The 26,041-nt window shown below is 40.5% G+C and overlaps 1 protein-coding gene across 1 annotated transcript in view; it reads right to left on the reverse strand.

The window, feature by feature from the left end:
• The window catches only part of ADAMTS6 (ADAM metallopeptidase with thrombospondin type 1 motif 6), a 441,127-nt gene that overhangs the window by 201,519 nt on the left and 213,567 nt on the right, over positions 1-26,041 (reverse strand). The window contains exon 9 of the mRNA XM_077462633.1: positions 18,095-18,200. Coding sequence (XP_077318759.1) covers positions 18,095-18,200 — 106 coding nt within the window. The remainder of the gene's footprint in view (positions 1-18,094; positions 18,201-26,041) is intronic.

Below are 26,041 nucleotides of genomic sequence, written 5' to 3' on the forward strand. Positions count from 1 at the left end.
AAGAAGAGGTGAGGAGAACCCAATAAGAATGCCTGTTTTGGTAAAAACTGTCTAAAAATATAATTCCCCTTACTTTGAATAGATTTCCTCTCACTTTTTGTTGTATGTCCATGACAGGAAGTGGAGAAAAATCTCCCAATGGGAAAAAGACAGCAAGAAACAAACTTCCAGGTATTAATCCTTCCCTACTCTATCGAAAACAAAAAAGTGGCTACTCATATAATTTAAACAAATTTCATATAAAATTATGACCTACCTAGAACTTCCTAGGGAACTACCTAGTACTTCAGGAGCATATGATTCATGACACAGCTTGGCCAATTAGTACAGTCACACAGGGAGTCTATAGCCCTGTGTGAGCTACAAATCCAGTGTTGCATTGCTTTAACAGGGCTATGTTTTCACTCTTGGTGTCTGAACAGAAAGGTGGTGGTAGAAAGTAAAGGTAAGAATGAACTTTTGGGGAAGTATGCATAAAAATGAACCTGTTGCTTTGGCCTGTATAAGCAAAGCACAGATTCAGCTTAAGCAGCAAGTGTGAAAGCCCCTTGCATTTAGAGGTAGTAAGGACTGGAGACTTGGGTTTTGGTAGATCTTGCTAAGGAGTTTCCAAGGAACATAAGCATCCAGTATGTGATTTAACAAGCGGATTTTGTTAAATGGATCCTCTCTAAAAATTTGGGCATAGTAAAAAAAAAAAAAGACCATGCCCATGTTAAGAAAATTACTCCAAAACCCAATTTGGCAAGCACACACAATGGTATACAGTTTATAGGGAAAAATAACTTCAAATATTTACATTTTGGACTCTAAGAAAAGCTACTGTCGATGAGCTGTGGTACAACATTAATATACATATGGATTCAATATACAGAAACAGGAAGACTAGAATTACAGAGTGATGTTGGACTCTCTATTGACCTATCTCCCCAAGATAGAAGCCTTCAGTATACACAAGTATTAATAGAATGTTTGGGTGTATGAAGTATTCATTTAGTGTTCAGAAAATTCTACCTTGAGAAGTATATTTTCCATGCAATGCTAAGACATGATTCCCATTTAATACAAACTCAACCACATCACAGAAACCAAAACTGTTTTTCTAAGCTTCACATTTATGACATTTCAGCCTACTTAGGCAATAAATCATAATGGCTAAAACCCCAAAGAAGTATTCTGTTCACATCTACAGAGCTAGAATGTTTTTATAACAGAAACAGACACGAGACATAATAATCAAATTCACCACGTAAGTAGATAGACAGGCAAGCGGTAATTATTCATACAAGCAAGAAAATGAATGGCTGGCTCTCTGTAGGGTGAAAACAGGCTACAAGCTGTACATGCGCGACGAAAGTCGGATGTGGTAACTGTATATTCTTCGAGAGAAAAAAACAACTAGTAAAAATACCAGTAAGGACTTTCTAAGAAATACAGTAGCTTTCTTTTCTTCACTTAATGATAAAATAACAATGACAGCTAAACATATATATATAAAAAAAAAACATAATAGTATAAATCAACTGTAGTACAACTGTACAATATTTCCTAGCATTTGTGAATCAAAATGGGGGAGGGGCAAAATATGCCATTAGCCTGATCCACTCAAAGGCCTAGACTATGGAACCATTTTATAACAGAGTAGACACCACTGTCCACAGGATATACTAGTGTTACTCCACACTGCACTTGCATTTTAAGTTTCATTTATAAAATGCAGGTTGCGGTGTATTGGTATAGTTGAGCCCTGTAATGTGACCTGTCAAAGTCATGTGACAGATTTCCTCCTCCACCTTTCGTATTTAAAACGAAGGGCACTTCAGAGTCCCAAAGCAAGCAAAGTGGAAATCATGTCTGTAAAGCATAAAGCTGTGCTTTATAAAAGGATTTTTTTTAAAAGAAGCAGTATAACCACAGTTAGGAAATGCCACTGCTTTATAAATTGATTTCTGTGTCTTGTAGCAAGGAGAACTGAAAGCACTCATCTGACAATAACTGCCGGAGAGTTCACCGCTATCTGCAAGTATTTGAGACCACTCTTTTTTCCCCAACAATGACTTTGTTTACGTCTGTGTTGATACAGTACATATAATTTGTATGTTCTGAAGATAGGAATCCGAAACAGTGGACAGGATGCTATGTCTAAGGACTGAACAGGAGACACAAAGAGGTTCCAGTTTGCTAGTAGAATAGCAAAGTTCTGTGTTTCTGTCCAGTCAATAAATAGCCAGTGCTACCATAATTATTATTATTATACAGGTTTTATATAGGGCCGCCAGTGTGTGCAGCACTTTACACAATGAAGGAGGATGGAACAGTTACAATATAGTTCAATACAAGTGGGGCCTGAAGGATTCTGCTGAGAATTTACAATCTAAAAGGGAAGGGCAAATTTTTAACAAAAGCTAATAACTGTGAAGGACGAATAGATGGAAAAAGCAATGTTCTAGTTGTTAGGTAGAGATGGAATAGGTTTCTCTGAAGTGCTGAGTTTTTTCCGGGATCACCCAATAGCAGACAGAGCATGGGAGTAGTTGATGAGGGATCTAGAGAGAAGAAGTTTTGGGAGGAGCAAGGAGGAGGGTTAGATTATATTTTGAGATGAGGTTGGAGTTGTAGCTTGGGACAGACTTGTGCTTTGCTTTGTATGTCGTTATTAGTATTTTGAATTTTATTTGTTGGAGGAGGGGAAATCAGTGGAAGGAATGGCAGAGAGGGATGGAGGACACTGTGTGGTTGGTAAGATGCAGGAGTCTGGCCATTGCATTTATGATAGACGGAAGAGGTCGGCTAGAGAAGGCAGTTGCAATAATCAAGGAGAGAGATAACAAGTGAGTGGATTAGTAGCTTGTAGCTTGGTGGTATCATTGGTTAAGAAGGGGAGCATTTTGGAAATGTTATGTTATGACTTGAATAGTGATTCGGTATTGTATGGGGCTGAACCTGCATTGTGTACCATTATCATTAAAGCCTATCTAAACCTAAAAACAAAAATATATATATAATAATATATTGCATCTTACAAGGCTTTTTTTCCATTATTTTCACCCAGGTCATCCTGCCAGTAAAACACTTCCTGTCCCAATTGAAACGACTCAGTCACCCATCTCTAAGGAAGAGTGTTGTCACCCTAGGCCAGTGATAGCGAACCTTGGCACCCCAGATGTTTTGGAACTACATTTCCCATGATGCTCAGCTACACTGCAGAGTGCATGAGCATCATGGGAAATGTAGTTCCAAAACATCTGGGGTGCCAAGGTTGCCATCACTGCCCAAGGCTACTCAATTGAATTGGTCTAAAAATACCCCTTATTCTGTTTAACTCCATTACATAAAGTGTAGTGGTTATGTAGTTCATAGAAAATATCTGGGAAAGCTGATAAAATTGTTTGAGATTTCCAGTAAACAGGAATTTACATGGATACTGATTTCTCTCAGGATCAACAGGGATTTTCTGTACTTGCAGCAAATATATTTAGCCTAAATACAAAAAAAATGAATGCAGCCCCCACAACTAAACTACAATACATTTAAATTCTGCTTCTGTACTTACCTATACATTACTTATGTTTCATTTCAATTTTTTACCGATTTTATACACAAAAATGACAGTGTGTGAACTCTGTCCACCTCTCTTCAGGAAAGCCTATCCTGACTCCACCTACCGACTGAACTTTTACTTCTACCATCAGCTCATACCTCACAGTTATTACATTTTGTACCACTTTCCCCACCCCATTAAATTGTGCGCTCTTATGAGCAGGGTCCTCCTAGCCCTCTTGTATTGAATTGTAATGCCCCGTACACACAAGCTGAATTTCCATCGGAAAAATCTTGGGTGGTTTTTCCGAAGGAATTCCACTCAAGCTTGGCTTGCATACACGCGGTCTGAACTTTTCACCGTCAAGAACGTGGTGACGTACAGCACTACGAGCCGAGAAAATTAAGTTCAATGCTCCTGAGCATGCATCGAATTGTTTCCGAGCATACGTAGGAATTTTGTGCTTTGGAATTGGTACAGACGATCGGAATAGGCAATCTGAACTTTTTCCGTCCGAAAAATAGAGAACATGCTCTCAATCCTTTGCTGGCTGGAATTCCTCCAGCAAAAGTCTGATGGAGCATACACACGGTTGCAGTTTCCGACCAAATCTCTCATCGGACTTTTGCTGGCGGAATTTCGTGTGTACGGGGCATAACTGTGTAAAGCTCTGCACAAACTGTTGGCGCTATATAAATACTGTATATTAGTAATAATAATAATACAATTGTGAACAAGGGAAAAGACAAATAAACAAAACAAATCTGTTAGAAAACAATGTAACATTTTGAATTTATCAAAAAAGAACCAGGCAGGTAAGACTTCCAAAAAGTATCAAAATACAACTTTTATATCTTTATGTAAAAGAATATAATGCTATGATGATTATTTATGCTATGTTTTTTTCAATTCCTCCTTTAAAAATTATTCCTCATGAGGGGTATCTAATATATACAAAGAGTGCTTATCACTCTGTATAACAAATAGAACTTTTAGCTGCCAAGGATATAATCACACCCACCATGTGTGTGTGTTATGCTCCAGTTTTCACTGGACACCCAGTGGACCCTCAAACATTAACACCTCCCACCTCTAAGCTAACTACTTTCTAATTCCTGTGTGCTGTCTCTTTCTTTGCCATCTGATCTCATTTAGTGATTCCTTGACAGCTTCCTGTGTGGTAGCCTTTTCAGTGTCAGACGTTTTGCTAAGAGCAACCTCATTTGAAAATGTACCTATAACACAACGTCTGTTGCCCCTTAGAGCTTTTTCTTCAATGCAGCCTTGACAACATAACTTCAGTGGTGTCAGACAGTTTTCTTGAGAACAATACTGTAAACCCTTTAATGTGAATGTAAAAGAACCCACATGTCACAGCCTGCTCTGCCCCCAGGAATTTTCTTACTCTCCAGGCATACGTTTCAACTGTGCATTAATCAATCTAATGTACTGTAGCAGTATAAAGAGCAGGCTAAATAATGTCCACAGTATCTGAATAAAACATAATTGCACCAGGGGCTTCCAGTTTACAAAGACACATGATAAAAAATATATAGGGTTTGTTCTACTGCAGTCAAAAAATGTTTTTTTTTTCTAAACGTAACACATTAATATGCTTCCGAGTCCAAGTTAGTTTTTTTCAATATGACATTAAAAGTGGATATCTGCTTTTTATGTCATAGAGCGACAAGTAAAGAATTATGCTTCAACCAGAGCAAATGGTTTAGATCAAGTTTCCTTCTCTGTAGGCATCTACAGTACTACACCTGAATCCCTATCTACATGGCGTTTGCTTCCTGTCCCCATGTCTGACTGGGTTTCTTCCAAAAGCTTTAGTTTGCTCCCACAAACCAATAAATGTTTTTAGTTTTTTTCTTTCAAAACTGGCTTTGTTGTGAGTGTGATATGATATCCTAGAGGGGACCAGAACCAAATGGATCTACACTATATTACCAAAAGTATTAGGATGCCTGCCTTTACACGCACATGAACTTTAATTGCATTCCAGTTGGTAGCGTTCAATATTGAGTTGGCCCACCCTTTGCAGCTATAACAGCTTCAACTCTTCGGGGAAGGCTGTCCACAAGGCTTAGCAATGTGTCTATGGGAATGTTTGACCATTGTTCCAGAAGTGCAGTTGTGGGGTCAGGCACTGGTGTGAACGAGAAAGCCTGCCTCACAGTCTCTGCTCCAATTCATCCCAAAGGTGTTCTATCGGGTTTAGGTCAGGACTTGTGCAGGCCAATTTTGTTACTCCGCCCCAAACTCTCTCATCCATGTTTTATGGACCTTGCTTTGTGCACTGGTGGAAGAAGAAGGGGCCATTCCCAAACTGTTCCCAGAAAGTTCGGAGCTTGAGATTGGAGATGGTTGAGCTAAATTCAGGTTTTGTATTCTTGAGTTACACATATATGATTTTTGCCGTAAGCTCCCACTTCTATCCTTTTTCTCTCCTCATCCATTTGATGAGGATACACAAATCTTTCATGTTTATTCTTGTTTATATTAGTATATATACTTTGAGGGTTCTTTCTTTTTCGAGTGTTGGAGCTTGAGATTGTCCAAAATGTCTTGGTATGCTGACGCCTTAAGAGTTCCCTTCACTGGAACAAAGGGGCCGAGCCCAACCCCTGAAAAACAACCCCACACCATAATCCCCCCTTCCACCAAATCATTTGGACCAGTGCACAAAACAAGCTCTATAAAGACATGAATGAGCGTGTTTGGGGTTGAGGAACTTGACCGGCCCTGCACAGAGTCCTGACCTCAACCGAGTCAGGCCTTCTCGTCCAACATCAGTACCTGACATTACAAATGCACTTCTGGAAGAATGGTCAAACATTCCCATAGACATGCTCTTAAACCTTGTGGAGTTGAAGCGGGTATAGTTGCAAAGGGTGGGCCAACTCAATATTTGACCCTACAGATTAAGACTGGGATGCCATTAAAGTTAATGTGCACCCACCAACTCCTGCTAATTCTAAATCCACACACACTAAAAATCTCCAAGACCCTGGGGCATGTCCTTTCATATAAATCCCACTCCCAAACCCTGGGCCTCCATCATCAAACTGTACCCCTTAAACCTATCACCCTGCACCCTCTGGCAGAAGCCGCAATAAACACAATTTAGTTCCCATTTCTATTCTTCCCAAGACCAGTCTCCCTTTCTCTTGTGCCCTTTGGAACTCCCGCTCTGTCTGCAACAAACTCACCTCTCTCCATGACATCTTTATCGCCAACTCATTTAACCTACTTGCCATTACCGAAACCTGGCTCCACGAATCTGACACTGCGTCTTCTGCTGCCCTATCCCATGGTGGTCTTCTCTGGACTCACTCCCCCAGATCCAATGGACATAAGGGAGGAGGTGTCGGAAGCCTTCTAGGTCCACATAGCACCTTTCTGGTACTTCAGCCACCTCCCTAAGGATAGCCTTGATCTACAGGCCCCCTGGACCAGTATATAGTTACATACTATGTATACATACAGTATATAGTTACATAGTTATTAAGGTTGAATAAAGACACCAGTCCATCCAATTCAACCTGAGTGAGTGTCTACAATTGTCCTTATCCCTGTACATTATACATCGCACACTCACATTGGTCCCTACCCTCAAGCAGCCCACAATCCAAGGTCCCCAATCACATACTAGGGCCAATTTTGGACAGAAGCCAATTAACCTACCTGCATGTCTTTGGAGTGTGGGAGGAAACCGGAGTACCCAGAGGAAACCCACACAGGCACAGGGAGAACATGCAAACTCCAGGCAGGTAGTGTCGTGGTTGGGATTTGAACCAGCGACCCTTTTTACTGCTAGGCGAGAGTGCTAACCACTGCACCACTGTCCCGTCCATTCAACATTTCTTGATGACTTCTCTGCCTGGCTACCCTACTTTCTTTTTCTGAAATCTCCAATATCATTCTCATGGACTTCAAGATCCCTATTAATACTAACACTCCTGCCCCTTCCAAACTTCTCAGCCTAACCTCCTCCTTTGACCTGAAGCAGTGGATAAATGCTCCTACTCACTCCGAAGGCAATATCCTTGACCTTGTTTTCTCTCAGCTTTGCACTCCATGCAACCTCTCTAACTATCCATTCCCTCTCTCTGATCACCACCTTATTAGTTTCACTCTCTCCCTCTCCTTCGCCTCCTCTCCCTCCAACCACCTTAAAGGTACCTGCAGAAACCTACGTCATCTCAACCCTTCTCTTTTCTACTCTGCTATCGACAACCTCTACGACATAATCTCACCCCTATCCTGCACCAACCTAGCCACTTCTGTCTACAACGCTTCACTTCTAGCCTCACTCGACTCAATGGCCCCCCTCGCCAACACAGAATCAAGCCCCGACCCCTTCAACCTTGGCGAACAGATGTTACTAGAAGTCTGAAAAAACATAGTCGTGCTCATGAGTGCCTGTGGCTTAAGACCAAGTCTCAAAGAGATTTCAACCAATGTAAATCTGACCTTCAAAAATACAATTCCAGCCTCCTCTCTGCCAAGCAGACCTATTTTATCACTCTCATTAGCAACTTATCATCCCGTTCCCATCAACTCTTCTCTACCTTCAACTCTCTACTTCGTCCTCCACCCGCCAACTCACTCACTGCCCAGGAGATTGCCAATCACTTCAAACAGAAGATTGATACAATTCGTGAGGAGATCTCTACTGTTCTGATACCCTCCACGCTTTACACTTCATGCCCACAGGCACAATCATTACTTCCCTCTTTCAAACCCCACTACTATAGACAAAGTTGCTAAACTACTTGGTAATGTCCACCTTAACACCTGCCCTCTGGATCCTGTTCCCTCATAAATGCTACGTTCACCCTCTGGCTCTATGCTACACATCTTCAATCTCTCCTCTTCTGGCATCTTCCCCAACTCTCTAAAACATGCACTTGTCAGACCCATACTTAAAAAGCCCTCATTGGACCAATCCAATCCTAAGAACCTATGCCCCATCTCCTTGCTCCCCTTCTTATCCAAACTCCTAGAATATCTGGTCTACAACCGACTGAGCGTCCACCTCGCTAATAATAGTCTTCTTGATCCCCTTCAGTCTGGATTTCGTCCTCAACACTCCACAGAAACTGCTCTCCTAAAACTAACAAACGATCTACTAACGGCCAAAACCAATCGACATTATTCTGTACTCCTCCTCCTGGACCTCTCTGCTGCCTTTGTTATGGTTTACCACCCCCTCCTCCTCAAAAAACTCCACACCTTTGGTCTCCGTGACTGTACTCTTCGCTGGTTCTCTTCCTAGTTATCCAACCGCACCTTTAGCACTTCTTACAACTCTACTTCCTCCTCTCCTCTTCCTTTCTCTGTTGGGGTCCCCCAAGGTTCTGTTCTTGGACCGCTCCTATTTTCAATATACCTCCTCCCTGGGTCAACTGATAGGCTCCCATCGCTTCCAATACCATCTCTACGCTGACGACACCCAAATCGATTTCTCTACCCCTCAGCTCACTCCCTCTGTCTCCTCATGTATCACTAATTTACTATCAGATATATCAGTCTGGATGTCACACCACTTCCTCAAACTCAATCTATTCAAAACCGAACTTATAATTTTTCCTCCCCCATATGCCCCTTCCCCTGATCTCACTGTCAAAATCGATGACACAACCATAAGCTCATCTCCACATGCCAAGGTTCTAAGTGTAGTCCTGGACTCTGAACTCTCCTTCAAGCAAAACATCCAATCACTGTCCAAATCCTGCCGCCTCAACCTCCGCAACATCTCCAAAATATGCCTCTTTCTAACTAATGACACAACAAAGCTCTTAATTCACTCGCTGGTCATCTCTCGCCTCGACTACTGCAACTCCCTTCTCATTGGCTTACCTTTACCTAGTCTATCACCTATTCAATCCATCATGAATGCTGCTGCCAGACTCATCCACCTTACCAATCGCTCTGTGTCTGCTACTCCTCTCTGTCAATCCCTCCACTGGCTTCCGCTCGGCCAAAGAATTAAATTAAAAAAACAACTACGTACAAGACCATCCACAACGTCGCCCCCAGCTACATCAATAGCTTAGTCTCTAAATGCCAACCCACTCATTCTCTTCGTTCCTCTCAAGACGTCCTGCTCTCTAGCTCCCTCATCGCCATGCTCGCCTCCAGGACTTTTCCAAAGCCTCTCCTATCCTATGGAATGCCCTACCCCAATCTGTACGCCTATCTCCTACTTTATTAGCTTTTAGACAATCCCTGAAAACCCTTCTCTTCAGAAAAGCCTACCCCACCTACATCTAACAACTGTATTTTCATTTTCTCCATCAGCTCACCCCCCTTAGTTATTACCTTTTGTTTCAACTTGACCCTCCCTTCTAGATTGTAAGCTCTAACGAGTAGGGCCCTCTAGTCCTGTATTGATTTGCATTGTAAGTGTACTGTCTGCCCTCATGTTGTAAAGTGCTGCGCAAACTGTTGGCGCTATATAAATCCTGTATAATAATAATAATAATGTGAGTGTAAAGGCAGGCAGCCCAATACTTTTGGTAATATAGTGTATATACTCTGTAGAGTACAAAGTAATATTTTGGTACTGTATAAATAAAAAAAATAAATACATATAAATCTAGACACATTTTGAGTGTCAATCCAGAACATAGGACTGTACCTCCTGTCATCTGCCCTTTATTGCAGAATTTAATAGACGACTCTTTGACATTGGGGTCTTCTGACCTTTGCAGTTTACTGCGGTGCATTACCAAACACATTAATATGATGTATTTTGTGTGTTAACATAGCTTGCATCAAAGCAGCCAATTCATTTAGAATGGGCTTCCAATACACTGCGATGGAGGAAAACCCAAATCTGCACTTATTTTAGTGTAATAGTATATAACATTTTATAACGAAATATAGCCAAAAAATAGGGATATATCAAATTTTAGACTTGAAATACAAAGTCTAATACTTTTTTGCATCTTATACAGTTCCATTGAGATTAACTACCTACAATTGCTGTTTTATGCTGTCATAGATCATACACACGGTATGTTATCTCAGATGGAAACAATTACAAAAAAAAAAAGACAGCAGAAAGCTAAGATACTGATACTGTTAAACCTACAAAATAACCATTATAAGAGTCACAAAACTTTTGAAGATTATGCCAGCAAAGTCTTTGTAAAGTAATGATAGGTATTTTTCATAGTGGCATTTCTAGAACATACATGTCATGAGATATGGATCGTCCTTGCATGTCTGTGGTTCCTTGATCTCATATTAGAATACAAATAAATAAAACTCAGAGAATAGTGGAAAAATGTCATAGAATTTACAATAGTAAAAAAAATGTCCAAAAAAACAAAAATATAAATGGATATATTAAAGCTGCGTCTCTTACACAAGCTCTGAAACCATGTATTCTGCCATGACTTGGGAGGTCTAATTAACCACTTCAGCCCTGGATGGATTTGCCCCCTTAATGATCAGGCCATTTTTTGCGATATGGCACTGCGTCGCTTTAACTGACAATTGCGCAATCGTGCGACGCTGTACCCAAACCAAATTTACGTGTTTTTTTCCCACAAATAGAGCTTTCTTTTGGTGGTATTTGATCACCTCTGTGGTTTTTATTTTTTGCACTATAAACTAACAAAGATTGACAATTTTGAAAAAAAGTTTATTTTTTAAACTTTCTGCTTTAATACATATAAAAAAAAATGTATTCATCAGTTTAGGCCAATATATATTCTTCTACATATTTTTGGTATATTAATTGCTTTGTGCAAAAGTTATTGCGTACAAATTATGGGATAGATTTAGGGACTTTTTTTATTGTTTTTATTGTTAATGGCGGCCGTCTGCAATTTTTAGCGGGACTGCGACATTGCAGCGGACAAATCTGACAGGGCCTGCTTGATTGCATACAAATTGAAACTCCTAAGGTTTGACCTCATATTATATGGTTTTGGTCAATCTGAATGAAAAACTCAGCAGAAAAACCGATAGTGTGTATTGGGCTTTAGCGATTCTTTTGTCACGATCATAGAGATATCAGACTAAGACCAGGACAAGGTCCATACATTACACTTTCTTCAGGGATCAGCTGCTTTGGAGGCTCTAAAGGAAGATGCACTTCATAGTAAATCCATCAGAACCAATTCTCATTTCTATTGGTCCAGTGCTATCACATATCACACATATCAGTCTATTTATTTTCTTTGTCTCTATGATTAGGCCACAGTAGAAGGTGAAATGCATCAGCAAAGAAGAACTGATTTGAGCGTCTCTGACAGAGGCGGACTGACAACTCATGGGGCCCCAAGGCAATCAGAGATAATGGGGCCACACAGTACACAGTATACAATCACACAGTATACACAGACATGTTTCTATTGGCTAAGAAGGTACTGGAGAGGTGGGGCAGCTATAATCTCTGGATTTTACTGTCCCTGGTTTTACTGAGGCTGGCAACCCTGATGGGGCCCCCTAGTGGCCTGGGGCCCTCAGGCAGTCCGCCCCTGGTTAGTCCGCCCCTGGTCTCTGATACTTGTTGAATAAAGTTATTTGACCAAAGATGGAAGCTCTATGAAGTTTTATGTTTTTGTGGTTGCAGTAAAAGAAGAGAAGTGTTTAAAAAAAAAAGAGAGCATTAGTGGTTGACCTATTGTTTGCAGTGCATGATAGATTTATGATCCATTAAATGGGGGTGTAAAGGGGTGAGCAGTTTTCCCACTTAGACTAGACTAATGGTTGCCCCCTTTCCAAATTCAGAAAGATAGAAGATCTGCTAGCTGAACGCCAATAAATGCCACACAAGTTCCAGATACAACGTAGATGAAGGTACTTTTTAATATCTGTTGAGAACATGAAAGAGTAAGTAAAACCGCGCTCAGATATCCTAAAAGATTCATTTCAATGTCAGCTTGACTCTACTTTTTTTTTTTTTCAGGAAACCGCAAGCAAATGTGAGAGCACTATTACCGAACATTAACAATTGTTTTTAATTACCGTATCTGGTAAAATGTATGTTGTACAACTATATCTTAATCAACCACTACTTTTTTTTTTTTCTATTTCAGAATTGGCATAAAGGAAAGGCTGTATCCTTGAGCATGGTATGTTGTGGTAAAGACAGAGTAAAAAAAAAATGTGACAGACACCTTCAGGGTAAACTACAGAAAGGGAAGCATTTTCCAGGCTAAAATAAATTCTTGTACAAGAGGTCATGAACTGAAAGCAACAGGGGATGGAGTGGGAAGAAAGAGCAAAGCAACCCAGGACACATAGGTAGTGCTAGAGCTGAAATATTCAGGAGATCAAACCTAAATACAGCACCAACAAAGAAGGTGCGTGCTTACTGGACAACAGCAAAATAAATATATATAACTACAATTTTGAACCTTCATTAACCACTTTTGACCGGACCATTTTGCAGGCCAATGACCAGACCACTTTTTGCGATTCGGCACTGCGTCGCTTTAACTGACAATTGCGCGGTCGTGCGACGTGGCTCCCAACTCATGCCAATTATCAGTTTTTAATTTCTGAAAAATAGTTTTATGTATATGTTTTTCTAATTTTACTTCACAAATTTCGACTATTGTGTTCTGATACATCACATATAATTCAGATTTAAAAAAAAACATTGAACTTAAATCTGTAATGTAACAAAATAGGTAAAAAACCAAGGGGGTGAATACTTTCGCAAGGCACTGTAAAAGTTTTGTCTTCTATCTGAAATTATTATTAGTTATTTTGCATGTTCTTCCTGTGCTTGGGTGGGTCTTCTCTCGGTACTCCTCTCACGCGCCAATGACATTCTGGTAGGTTAATTGGCTGCTGTCTAAATGTGTATGTGAGATAGGGACCTTATATTGTATGCTACTTGAGGGCAGGGACTGATGTGAATGTACAGTATAAGTGCTGCGTAAATTGATGGCACTATATAAATATTTTTAATAAATAAATACCAGCTCCTGAGGTTTTATGTGACTATACGGTTCACAATTGTGACTGGGAAAGACAGAAGACCTCTTGAAAGAATATTGCCCAGGTCTGTAAGGAGTTTGGCTGCCAATATTATCAGTAATTAAACTTCTGAAGCCAGACATCATACTATCAATGTAAGGGCACCCAAACTATGTAACAGTACATTTAAAACATTTGCATACAACCTTGAATAATTGTATTTGAGTTGTAACCCATCAGTAGTTTCCATTTTGAAAATATGGTAATAGAAGGTTAACAATGAACACAAAAATAAAAAAGTCTCTCAGAGCTCTCAGTTAGAATCCTGAGTAGTCATGGATGAAGTGATGGTAAAAGGGACAATAAAACATAAGTAAATCACTTAAAAGAGAAGTATGGCTTTTTTTTTTTTCTTACCTAGGACTGAAGCTGTACTTGTCCCCCACTGGCTCTAACACAAAGAACCAAGCGATCAAACACTGACAATCGCTCGGTTCTCAGGCCTCCCTGAGCAGAGAGCTGGTGACCTTCAGTCACCGCTCTCTGCTCTGCCCCCTCCTCGCTCACTGGAGCGCTGGGTTCTGGAAGGGCAGGAGCGGCCTGCTCAGGTTTTCAACTTGCTGAGAGCCTGAGCCAGGTGCCAGGTCAGGCTTCATTGTCGCGATCTTGCCCAAGTCCAGACTGGCTCTGAGATGTCAGTCAACAGCAAGCTTCAGTACAAACTGCACTCCTGTGATCAATAGGAGACGTACAGCCAAACAAGCTTCAGCTGTACTTCTCCTTTAAGTATAATGGTGTGGCTCCAGGGTTGGAGATGAGGTGGATTCTTGGTTCAGATTGATGGAATTAGATGGTCAGCAGCCTTGGAACCTGTCAGTGCAGAGTAAGATTTAGAGATGGATGGATGAGGGGATCAATGGATGGATGGAGGCTCAAGGAGTTCTGCAGCTAGGCACAACAGATAAGGAAAGGATCCTTGACAACATGTAGAAGACAACAATGTGGCCAGAGCGCTCTGGTCACTTTGTTGTCTTAAAAAAATGAACATACCAGAATCAATGGATTGTTGTATTGATAACCAAGCACATATATATTTCTAAGGTGTCTCAGAACAATTATAAACTTTAAGCCATGGGGCATGAGCTTAAAGTGAGCAACAAGATACCTCATAATACAGCCCTGCCCAGCAGCAAATACTTACCTCCCTTTGCTTCTCTGCCACTCTATTTAGGTACCAAGAAAAAAGGTAAGTCCTGTGTAAGCTTAGAGTTACTGAAGTTGTATCATACACAGGGCTATGGACTTCCAGTGTACCAGCTTTTTTTGGCCCAGTGCCATTACAAGAAGGAAGTCAGATGCTACTCCATACCTGGAAGTACCTAATATATCCTTTGGCTACCAAGATTGACCCCCCATGAACAGGTAGGCTGAGCCAGTAATGACAATCTCTCTTCTTCTTCTTCTCCTTTTCTTCCTTTCTTTTCCCAATGCTAAGAGTCCTCAGGGATCCCTTAGATTGCTAGAGTAAGTTAACTTGCACTGTTAATAACTAATGTGAAGTAAAAATAATGTACAGATAGTTCTATGACACTTTACATTTCTGTATTGCTATGCAATAGTTTTTGTCATGGAATGTGTGGAAAAACATAAATAAAATAAAAATTGATATTTGGAAAAAAAAGATTGAATGTACCACATGTAAAACACATGTAGAGCACATATATAATGCATCCCATCATAACACAATGTACCATAATTTAACCTTATTGTCTTTTCTTAGACATACCTAAGCCCTTAAGTCCTTACAGTACGTCTTACATTAAATGTCCTTACATCCCAGATCTTGACACATCGCATCAGTGTCACGTGATTCAGGTGTGCTTGAGGGGACAGGTGACACTAATGAGATCAAATCCTAAGAATGGAAAACAAATCTGCACAGCTGTAACAACACTGAAATAAAAGGAATACTATTTTATTAAAAGGACCAGCTTGTCACTAATAATTAAGACTGAAGGGAGGAAATTTCAAGCAACAGTTTGCCTTTCATAGACAGGTAGCACCAGTCCAGCACTAGATAGGCAAAGGAAATACTTTAGACATTTGTAATCCAGACACTACATTTAAAAAGCTAAAATAATAATTAGACGGCTCATGATTGATGCCATTAATGTAATCACCGCAGTTTAAAGAATCCTCTGGATTACATGTGTGAAGTCTCACTGATTAAAAATGGAAGTTGAAAAAGACACCTTAAATTTTCACAGAAATGAAGAATTTGATGCAAGAGAATAACAAGTAAGTCACACTAGTCTGTCTGGTTCCTAGGTTCAACTGAAGGTTCATTTAATGCTTGAAGCAAGGATGTCTGACCCAGTGTTGCTCGATTTAAAACAACTGGCTAATATGTTGTAGACAGTGCAGACATTGTGGTTTGAACCACAGTGATGAGAAAGAAGCCTTGCAATGGGGAGAAATCTAAGTTGGCCATCATGTTCTATGTGTACCACCGTCCACCAAAAAAACCTTTGGACAGCTACAGCATCATTTTACTGATTATCCATCGTCCTTTTCCCATCCCCCAAAACTAAGAACATTTCTGGGTGGAGGTCATCTTTAATGTGAATCTACAATTTCACTTACACTTCTATATTTTTACCACTTAAAAAGTCAAGACAAAAAAAAAAAAAAAAAAACACCAACATCTACTAAGCAAACCCCACAATAATTACTGTATGACCTTAGTTTTCTTACACACCTATCCCTTCGCACTTCTTTTTCTACTTCCCCTTAAAAGGTCAGTCCACCCAAAACTAGTATTCAAGTTTTGATATTTGCTGGAAGGTTAAATCATATAACAATCTCTTATATTTCTCATTGATTTAAGCACTGAGATAATCTGAACTTGAGTTCATAAAGTGTTACTAAACCCAGGACCCTGCAATCACTATATCTGGTTCTCTCACAATACACACAACATGGAAATGCAATTATGTTAGTAATTATAAACTGCTAAACACCTTTTCTCATCAACAGTCTTGTGACTTCTATCAGTGTCCAGCCAAGCATTGGTTAAAGCTTGTAGGAGGAGTTTTCTTTCTCCTCTGATTGTCCTATGGCTGCAAGACCCCTAATTCCTGGGCTGGACAGTGCTGATTGGACTTGTGCTAATTCCCTGCACCCGCCCAAAAAAAACAAAAAACCTCTAGCAATACACATCAAACTGAGCATGTGCAGAGTGTCCCTAAGGCTCTGTACTATCAGCAGATGGATTGGGGACTGTAGAAGAAGGGAGGGGAGGGGGGCAGAGAAGACAGGATCAAACAGCCTTTTTACACAATGCGCAGAATTAACCATTTAGTGGGTATAACAAGCATGCTTTACTGCATATTAAGACTCATTTTACTGTTGTGTGTTTAGTAAAACTTTAACTATGCATACATACTGTAGCCATTATGAGAGGTGCAACTTTTACTATCAAAATGTGTATTCATTTCATGACATGGCTAATGATACAGGAGTCTGGGAAGTCCCTGCTCATTTGTATTACACTCTCGTTCTATGTGTGAAAGGCCACAAAATGGAACAGTGGACTGCCTTATTATTCAGTCAATCCAGACAGGCAACACAGACAAATATGAGACTTCCATGGCAGCACTTATACACAGGAGATCGGACACCAAAGAAGAAGCCGAACACTAATGGGGCAATCTCTCTTCTCTCTCCACTCTCTCTTGCATGCAGCCGAGCCAGAATGGCTTTTAGTGCTGACCATTGCATTCTTCTACTGTGCAGAGACTTAAAGTATGATGATATAACTTTAAAGTGTATTTCTACTTGTGCAGTCAAATTTGAGAAAACCCCACTATATGTTTGTTATGTGTTCCCATTCACACGATATGCCTATTTTTTTCATATTTCTTATCTTTTAAATGTTTCTCAGGAGGAGGTGTCATGGCTGACTGCAAGTTTTTTTTGAACAATGTTTGAGTGAGCCTGTCCCATGTCTGTCCTCATCAACATACATAGCAAAAAACCCAGCCTCTATACCTTTACTCATTTATTAGGATAGACAGTGTTCAAATCTAGTTATAATTAATAATGAAGATCTGCCTGCACAATACAGACAGGGTTAATTATGACAAACACATACAACTATGTAGTATTTTTCTATGCTGGGGGGTCCAGAATACAGCATCAAAAAAGGCAAGTTGTGATTTTTTTTTATCATTTTTTATCTTCTGATATGTGAATGGGGACAATTAATAAATATAAAGTAGGAGTTATACTACTTTGGCTGCAAAATTGGAAATACACATTAAAAAATATATTATGTTAATTAATGTTTTCATATCTGACTGAAGTCCAACGTTACTGAAACTTCCTTTTTAAGAAGAAAAAATTAAGGGGAAAAAAAATTACAATTATCTAGAAATGCCAGAAAAGACTGTAGCGGCTGCTAGATAGATACTGAAGAAAACCAAGCTAAGGACGCTGACAGTGAAATGCATAGCAATGAATAAGCTGGAAATGGAAGTAATTCTCTGGAACAATGTAAAACAGATTGCATAATAACATATTTTGATTTTTTTTCCAACTCACTTGTGACCAATCTCATGTGCAATGGTAAATGCAGAACCCAAGCCAATGTCTTCATTAATGCTGCAACTTCGCTCCGGCTCACACATTCCAGCCACCGAGGCCAAGCCTAAATAAACAGAAGGAGACACAAAGGGTCAGGCCAAGGTGTTTCAGGCTTATAAATGCCTGGATTCTTTTTAATAACCTCCACATATAGAAGGAGCAGTTGGCAAAAGGTTAACTTTCGAGCCATTTACAAAATCACTGGGGGGAATTTCACTTTGCAGGCTAGACATTAATATTTTTTGAACTGCAGTCAGTGCTGGAAAATGTCTAGACTAGGGGTTAGATTTATAAATTTTACTTCTGGTAACTTGGGACCACCTAGTAACTTGAGCCAGAAGAGGGAATTCAACAAAGTATTTCTAGTTTAACATTCTTGAGGCAGCAAAAATCTGAAAAAAAAGGAAAAAGGGAAGTATCCACATTATTTTCTAAGCAGATCTGTTTGAGTTTAGTGTGTTCAGATTTTTTTTTTTTCTGTAGGAAACTACAGAAGAAGAAAAATAAAATACTGGGCCCCTGGATAATACAATCTATGGAGTGTGCAGGATGTATACATCTTATTTATTTTTGGCACACGCATCTTTCAGTAAGCAATAACCAAACGTTTACGCCCTTGTACACACGGTCGGACATTCCGACGGAAAATGTCCGATTGGACCGTGTTGTCGGATAATCCGACCGTGTGGGGGCTCCATCGGACTGTTTCCATCAGAATAACCGACCGACAACGTTTTAGAGCTGGGCTATAAAATTTTCCGACAACATGATCCGATCGGACTTTGTCCAATCGTTTGTAGAGAATTCCGATTGGACAAAGTGCCACGCATGCTCAGATCAAATTACAAGACCAAAGCTATTAGCTACTAGCCTGAATGTAGTCCCGTCATAACAAAATAACGTCATCACGTTATGAGCGATCAGATTTTCTGACAACTTTGTCCTACCGTGTGTATGCAACACCAGTTTCGGACAAAATCCGTCGGACAAAATCCGATGGATTTTGTTGTCGGAATGTCCGACTGTGTGTACAAGGGCTAACAGATATAGCTATCTAGTCAATTTGGGTAAATCCTGATATCTCAGAATTGATTGAAGTAAATCTGAACCCTAAAGCACTGTTTAGGTTTTTTTTCTCTTTTTTGTTTTTGACATAAAATACTACTTTTTTCATCCTTTTTTGCATCTCAGTGCCACTAATCCCGCAGGCTCTTTCGGAAACGTGTGTCCCACTGCACTACTTGCTCTAGTGTTGGCTGCATATCATTACTCTTGACCAGTTTCCCGATAGTGACAAGGGTGGACCATGCCTGCATAATGCAAGGCTTGGGGTGCATGTGACTATCCAGACCTACCTACTATCACATCTCTACAAGTTATAATCAATGATGTAGAAATAAGAGCATAATTTCAAAATGAATTAAGTATATAAAAAATATAGTATCCTGATAAATTCTGGAAAATTATTTGTTTATTTCATTTTTTTTATCCATTTTAAGGGATGAAACAGAAAAAAAAACACTGTTGTTGAAAAACCAACTTCAGCCACAATCCTTTATTTTGTTTTGGATCGAGCTGGTAAGGATTAGGCTTCTGTCAGGATTTTATTGCCATCTGTGTCCCTCCTGGGGAGATTTTCTCTCACTTCCTCTTTTGCTTCATTCCTGTAAGGGTGACAACTGACAACCACAAAATGTAGGATTTTCTTTCACTGTCAATGAAAAGGATAAATAGAACAAATGGAAAGGGTGAATCTCCCTAATGGAGAAAAAACAGCAATAAAAACCTGACAGGTGTTCTAATCCATCTCCACTCTATCCAAACCTTTACTTTCGGTACTTACAGTGCTGTGAAAAAGTATTTGCCCCTTCCTGATTTTTATTTTTTTTATTTTTGCATATTTCTCACACTTAAATTATTCAGATCATCAAACAAATTTTAGATATTACACAAAGATAACCATATCATAAATAAACTGTGATTAAGCACAATTTTTTGGAAAGCTGAGTTAAATTTCACTTGTTACACCCAGGCCTGATTACTGCCAGACATGTTGAATCAAGAAATCACATAAATAGAAGCTGTCTGACAAAGTGAAGAACACTAATGCCGCGTACACACGACCAGACTTTTCGAGGGACTAAGTCTGACAGACTTTCGACGGAGTTCTGACGGAGTTCTGACAGAGTTCTGACGGACTTTCCGAATGAACGGACTTGGCCACACACAATCACACCAAAGTCCGACGGATTCGAACGTGATGATGTACGACTGGACTAGAATAAGGAAGTTCATAGCCAGTAGCCAATAGCTGCCCTAGCGTCGGTTTTAGTCCGTCAGACTAGCACACACACGAGCGGATTTCTCAGTAGGAACTGGGTCCGGCAGAGTTCTGTCGGAAAAATTTGAAACATGTTCCATTTCTAAAGTCTGTCAGACTTTTGCAAATAAAAAGTCTGCTGCAGCCCACACATGTTCGAATAGTCTGCCGGAATCATTCCGTCAGACTTTTGATGTTGAAAAGTCAGGTCGTGTGTACGGGGCATTACAGATCAAAAAAAGCCACACATCATGCCACAATCTACAAAAATCCAATAATAGATTAGAAACAAAGTAATATACACGTCTAGGAAGGGTTTTAAAGCCATTTCTAAGACTTTGGAACTCCAGTGAACCATGGAGAGAGCCATTATCCACAAATGGAGATAACTTGGAACAGTGGTGAACCTTCCCAGGAGTGGCCGGCCTACAAAAATTACTCCAAGAGCACGACGAAGACTCATCCAGGAGGTCATAAAAGAACCCAGAACAATATCTAAAGAACTGCAGGCCTCCCTAGCCTCAGGTAAGATCAGTGTTCATGATTCAACAATAAGAAAGAGACTGGGCAAAAATGGCGTCCATGGGAGAGTTCCAAGGCCAAAGCCACTGCTGACCAAAAAGAAGACAAAGGCTCATCTCACAGTTACCCAAAAAATCTTGATTATCCCCAAGAATTTTAGGCAAATATTCTGTGGACTGATAAGACAAAAATTTTACTTTTTGGAAGGTGTGCCTTCCGATACATCTGGCATAAAACTAATACAGCATTTCATAACAAGAACATCATGCCAACAGTCAGACATAGTGATGGTAGCGTGATGGTCTGCGGCTGCTTTGCAGCTTCAGGACCTGAACGACTTACCAAAATTGATGGAACCATGAATTCTGAGCTCAACCAAAAAATCCGAAAGGAGAATGTCCGGCCATCAGTTCCTGACCTCAAGCTCAAGTGCACATGGGTTATGCAGCAGGACAATGATCCAAAACACAACAGTAAGTCCACCTCCAAATGGTTCAAACAAACCAAGATGTAGGTTTGGGAGTGGCCTAGTCAATGCCTGGAATAAATTCCAATTGAGATGCTGTATAATGACCTTACACAGGCCATTCATGCTGAAAAACCCTTAAATGTGGCTGAATTAAAACAATTCTGCAAAGAAGAGTGGGCCAAAATTGCTCTACAGCAATTTGAAAGACTTATTGCCAGTTATTGCAAAAGCTTGATTGCAGTTGTTGGCGGGTGGCACAACCATTTATTAGGTTACGGGGGAATTACTTTTTCAAATAAAGCCAGGCCGGTTCGGAAAGCTTTTTTGCCTTAATAAATTAAATCATCATTTAAAAACTGCATTTTGTATTTTCTCGTGTTATCTTATGCCGCGTACACACGATCAAATTGTCCGGCGTACTTAGTACGGCAAACAATCCGGGGGATAGTCTTTCTACCGAATGGACTTGGCCACACACAGACACACAGACACACAGAAAGTCTGGCGTTTGCTAGCGCGATGGCGTACAGCACGTACGACGGGACTAGAAAAAGGAAGTTCAATAGCCAGTAGCCAATAGCTTCCTTTTCGTACTTGCTTCTGAGCATGCGTCATTCTTAGTCCGCCAGACTAGCATACTGACAAACGTATTGTCCGCTGAAACCCAAGTCCGGCGGAAAGATTGGACTGCAAAAATACTTTCTAAGTCGCCGGACTTTACGATGAGAAAGTCCGCTGAAGCCCACACACGATCGAATTGTCCGGTGAAATGCGTTTTGGCGGACTAAGTACGCCAGACAGTTTGATCATGTGTACGCAGCATTAGTGTAACAACAAAACTTGTTTGATGATCTGAGTCATTTAAGTGTGACAAATATGCAAAAAAAGAAAAAAAAATCAGAAAGGGGGCAAATACTTTTTCACAGCATTGTATGTTGCAAATTTTGAGGTTGAATTGCTTCTCAGTGCCTGCAGCTACAGAGGTCAGTGTGGGCTTTTTAAGGATATGTAAATATTTGACTGTCCTTAGCCTGGCCACAAATTCAGTTTAAGAATATGAAATATTAATTGAATATGGCTGACTGAATTTAAAAAATATTATGTATTTGTTATTAATTACCTTCTTAGTTCTTTCTCCAAAGCTACGGTGACAAAGGCCATTTTTCTTTTACAACTACTAGAATATCTCTTGAATCTGTCTTCTCCCTTTCATTTGCATGGACTGACACTGGCATTAGAGAGGGGCCTGCCAGCAAAGAAGAGGGAAGAGACAGATAAAAAGGCAAATTACTAAATGTATTTTATTTTGTTCAGGTCCTTAATATGAGATGAGATGGTAGTGTTTTGTAAATTTGTTTAATTTATTAAAATTAATGAGTCTAGAGCAGTCTTGATGATGATTATGGCTCCTCCAGAAGAGGAGGCTTTTCACATAAGGCTTATTGCACATGGGCCCCTGAGCCCATGCAACATACAGTAAATTCTGACACCCAGGTGCTGTGTCCTTCCACCAATTTACATGTATGGCTGTGCATGCGTGTTTTCAGGTATACGCAGGTAATTGCATGAACATGAGTATAGTGTACAGGCACTATGACTAAGCACCGTGTTCGGTGTGAAACATGTCAGCGGCTGTGCAGTTAGTCTGTTTGCCAGCCTAGATGCTATGATTTTAATTACATTTTTGAAATAAAGTTGAATAATTTGGAGTGCGGCTATCCAGCTACATCTTTTCTACTATAGTGTACAGGCGTATGCAAAATATAGAGCATTTTCTATTTTACGCAAAAATGTTAAATGTTTACACAAGCACAGCCATTCATGTCAATGGGCAGCTGTATGCAAGAGCTGGGCTTACCGGATGTGAAAAAAATGCCAGAGTTTACAACATTGGATGGTCTCAGATGCCGAAGTTGTAATCTACTGTCTGAAATCGTGTCCAATTCTTTGTGGGCTAAACCCATGTTTAAAATGACTTTACCGAAATCAGAGACAATAGTGATAGCATAGGGTAGTAAACACTATCCACTAAATGCAAACCATGTCAATGAGAGGATCGCTTGAGACAATTGGGTCACATGGGGTTTAACTCACAAGTGAACTGTACAATGTTGGTAATGCTTCAGTGAGTTAAACTTTGGAGTGCTAGGAAGGGAAATCATGCATACCATGTCATACGTGTTGATGATGGCTGTCAGAAATCTCCAAATTCTGTCAATGGGCATTTTACCAGGGGCCCCATTATTAAAGATCTATATTTTTTCCAAATGTCTTCCCAAATTGTGTTTTCCTCCTAAAAATGTGGTGGTGAATTAGAATATGTAGCTGCAGCTAATGGCAGACACCATTCACATCTCTCACAGCTCTAGGAACCTTTTCCAAACAGCTTAGCTAGTTTGGTGACCTCACTTTTCTTTGTTGAAGTTAAACAAAGCAGCTTTGTCACCAGCCAATTTCCAGCCTGATGACTGCCGCAATGAAGGAGTATGGTGTCGATCAGTTATATAGGTTGTAAGAATTTTAGCTTGGCTTTATTGCACAGTGCTACTGCCTAACATTCGTATTAAACCCCACTGGTAAATTTCTGTCACTTCCTACTTCCTGCAGCCACTTCCAGGATGTTGACCTTGAGATCTTCTTACAATGGCCACATGTTTAGTCCCATTTAGGAGTGTCTCGGGGTCCACGATAAATATGGCCACCTCAGGTAGTGGTAGCATTATCTGTGCATATGTGAGCTCTTGTAAACACACACAGGCAGTCACCTCATTGACGCTAAGCCTGCTAAAAATGCGGGCTCAGCCTTTTTTGGTAAAATCCTTTGCGTTGCTGGCATCACTGTGTTAAGTGACGCTGAGCCCACACTTTTAAAAGACTCGGTGTCAGTGGGGAGCCTCAGTCACAGCAACACAAACAAAGCTACTAGTAAGCCTTTCATTTGACTTCACATTCAACTTTGGACAGAATTCTTTAGCTCAAAAGCTTATAACAAGAGTATTTCCATAGACCTTCCATGACACCAACACAAATAAAATAAAAAATATGCAGCTTTGGTGGTCCGAAGCTCAAAAACAACTGAACTAATCTGATTTACACACTAATTTTAATCAAGGAAAAAATGGGACGGCTGTATTTTACAGCAGAAGCAAATGTCAGGGCCATATATTCACATTTAGTGTGTCTTGCTTCTTGGAAAAATACAAACTTGGAAGAGAACACTCCCAAGGGGCAAGTGAACTCCTCCATCACTGAATACCAGAATGGCCGTAGGACACAGTGAGCCAATGCCATGATTGTTCAGCACTTGGAATAAGAAATAAGAGCATGATCTGATTGGCATGTACTACCCTTCCTATGAAAGGAATCTGTAAATTTTTTTTTTCATAGGCTGGCATATCAAGAATACAGAGGCCCTATAAAATCAACAATTTGTAATGTATACTCCCCTGAATATAGTTTCACCTGTTGAACCTAGAGAAGTGAAGACTGTGCCTGATGTAAATTAGTCCTTTGTCTCTGTGTGCCCAGACAATGGACAGTGCCGGGATAAGGTCACATACAGCCCAGGGCAAACATGCCAAATTGTGCCCCCCAAGATGTATGAGCATCATGTGTCAGAACCCCCCCCCCAAAAAAGAATTTGGGCAGTAATCTGCATGATTGCCCCCAAGCAAAAATCGACCCCTCCCCCCAGTACAAATTTGCCCCTTGCTGAAATTCCCCCTTCCACCACAAATCTCAGCCCTTTCCATCCCCCAAATCCCCCTAGCCCAAATGCCCCACCCCCAAAAAAATCATCCCTAATAGCACAAATCTTCCACTCCTCAAATTTCCCAGTCATTCTCTCCCCTCAATTCCAATTCCCCCTCCTAGCACAAATATCCCTCCCCATCCCCGTTCCTAGCACAAACACCCTTTAATCATCCCTACTAACACAAACCTCCTCCCGCAAAAAAACGAAAACTTCTCCTCCTAACACAAATCCCCTCCCTTTGCCTTATCGCCTCTTCTTCCACAACCCCCCCCCCCCTCAAATCAGCCCTCCTAGCAGAAATACTCCGCTCCCATCCCCCTCCCAACACAAAGTCCTCTGAATCCCCACTCCTAGCACAGGACCCCAAATTTTCCCTCCTAAAACAACTCTTGCTGCCTACTGTCCCCCAAAGTTCTCCTCCCAACACAGATTCTCTTCCCGTCTATTTCCTCGTAGTGTCCCCCCCACCTGCCATGATACCACTCTTGCCCACCCCTTGTCCTGGCCCTGACAATGAACTCTAACTATTTACATTTTCTTAAAGAGGACCTGCAGTCTGCTCTCATAATTTGTAATAAAATAATCTTTGCAATTCTTCCCTCCAACCATTTTGCATATTATTTTAAATATACTGTGATTCTGTACTTGCCAAATATGCTGCAAAAATCTCCCTCCACTGAGTCTGGTTGCAGCCATTTTAACTATGGGCAGCTGAAGCTGCTGTCTGTTCACTTCTTGGATTTAAACAGACACATAGAGGTACAACTCCAGCTTTGCAGCCCTGCAGCTTTCATTGACCCGTGTATGACGCATGCCCCCTCCCACCCTGGCAAACTCTCA

The sequence above is a fragment of the Lithobates pipiens genome, unplaced genomic scaffold, assembly GCF_037356315.1.
Source record: "Lithobates pipiens isolate NorthernLeopardFrog02 unplaced genomic scaffold, aLitPip1_a1.2 Scaffold_3, whole genome shotgun sequence".
Taxonomy (NCBI): domain Eukaryota; kingdom Metazoa; phylum Chordata; class Amphibia; order Anura; family Ranidae; genus Lithobates; species Lithobates pipiens.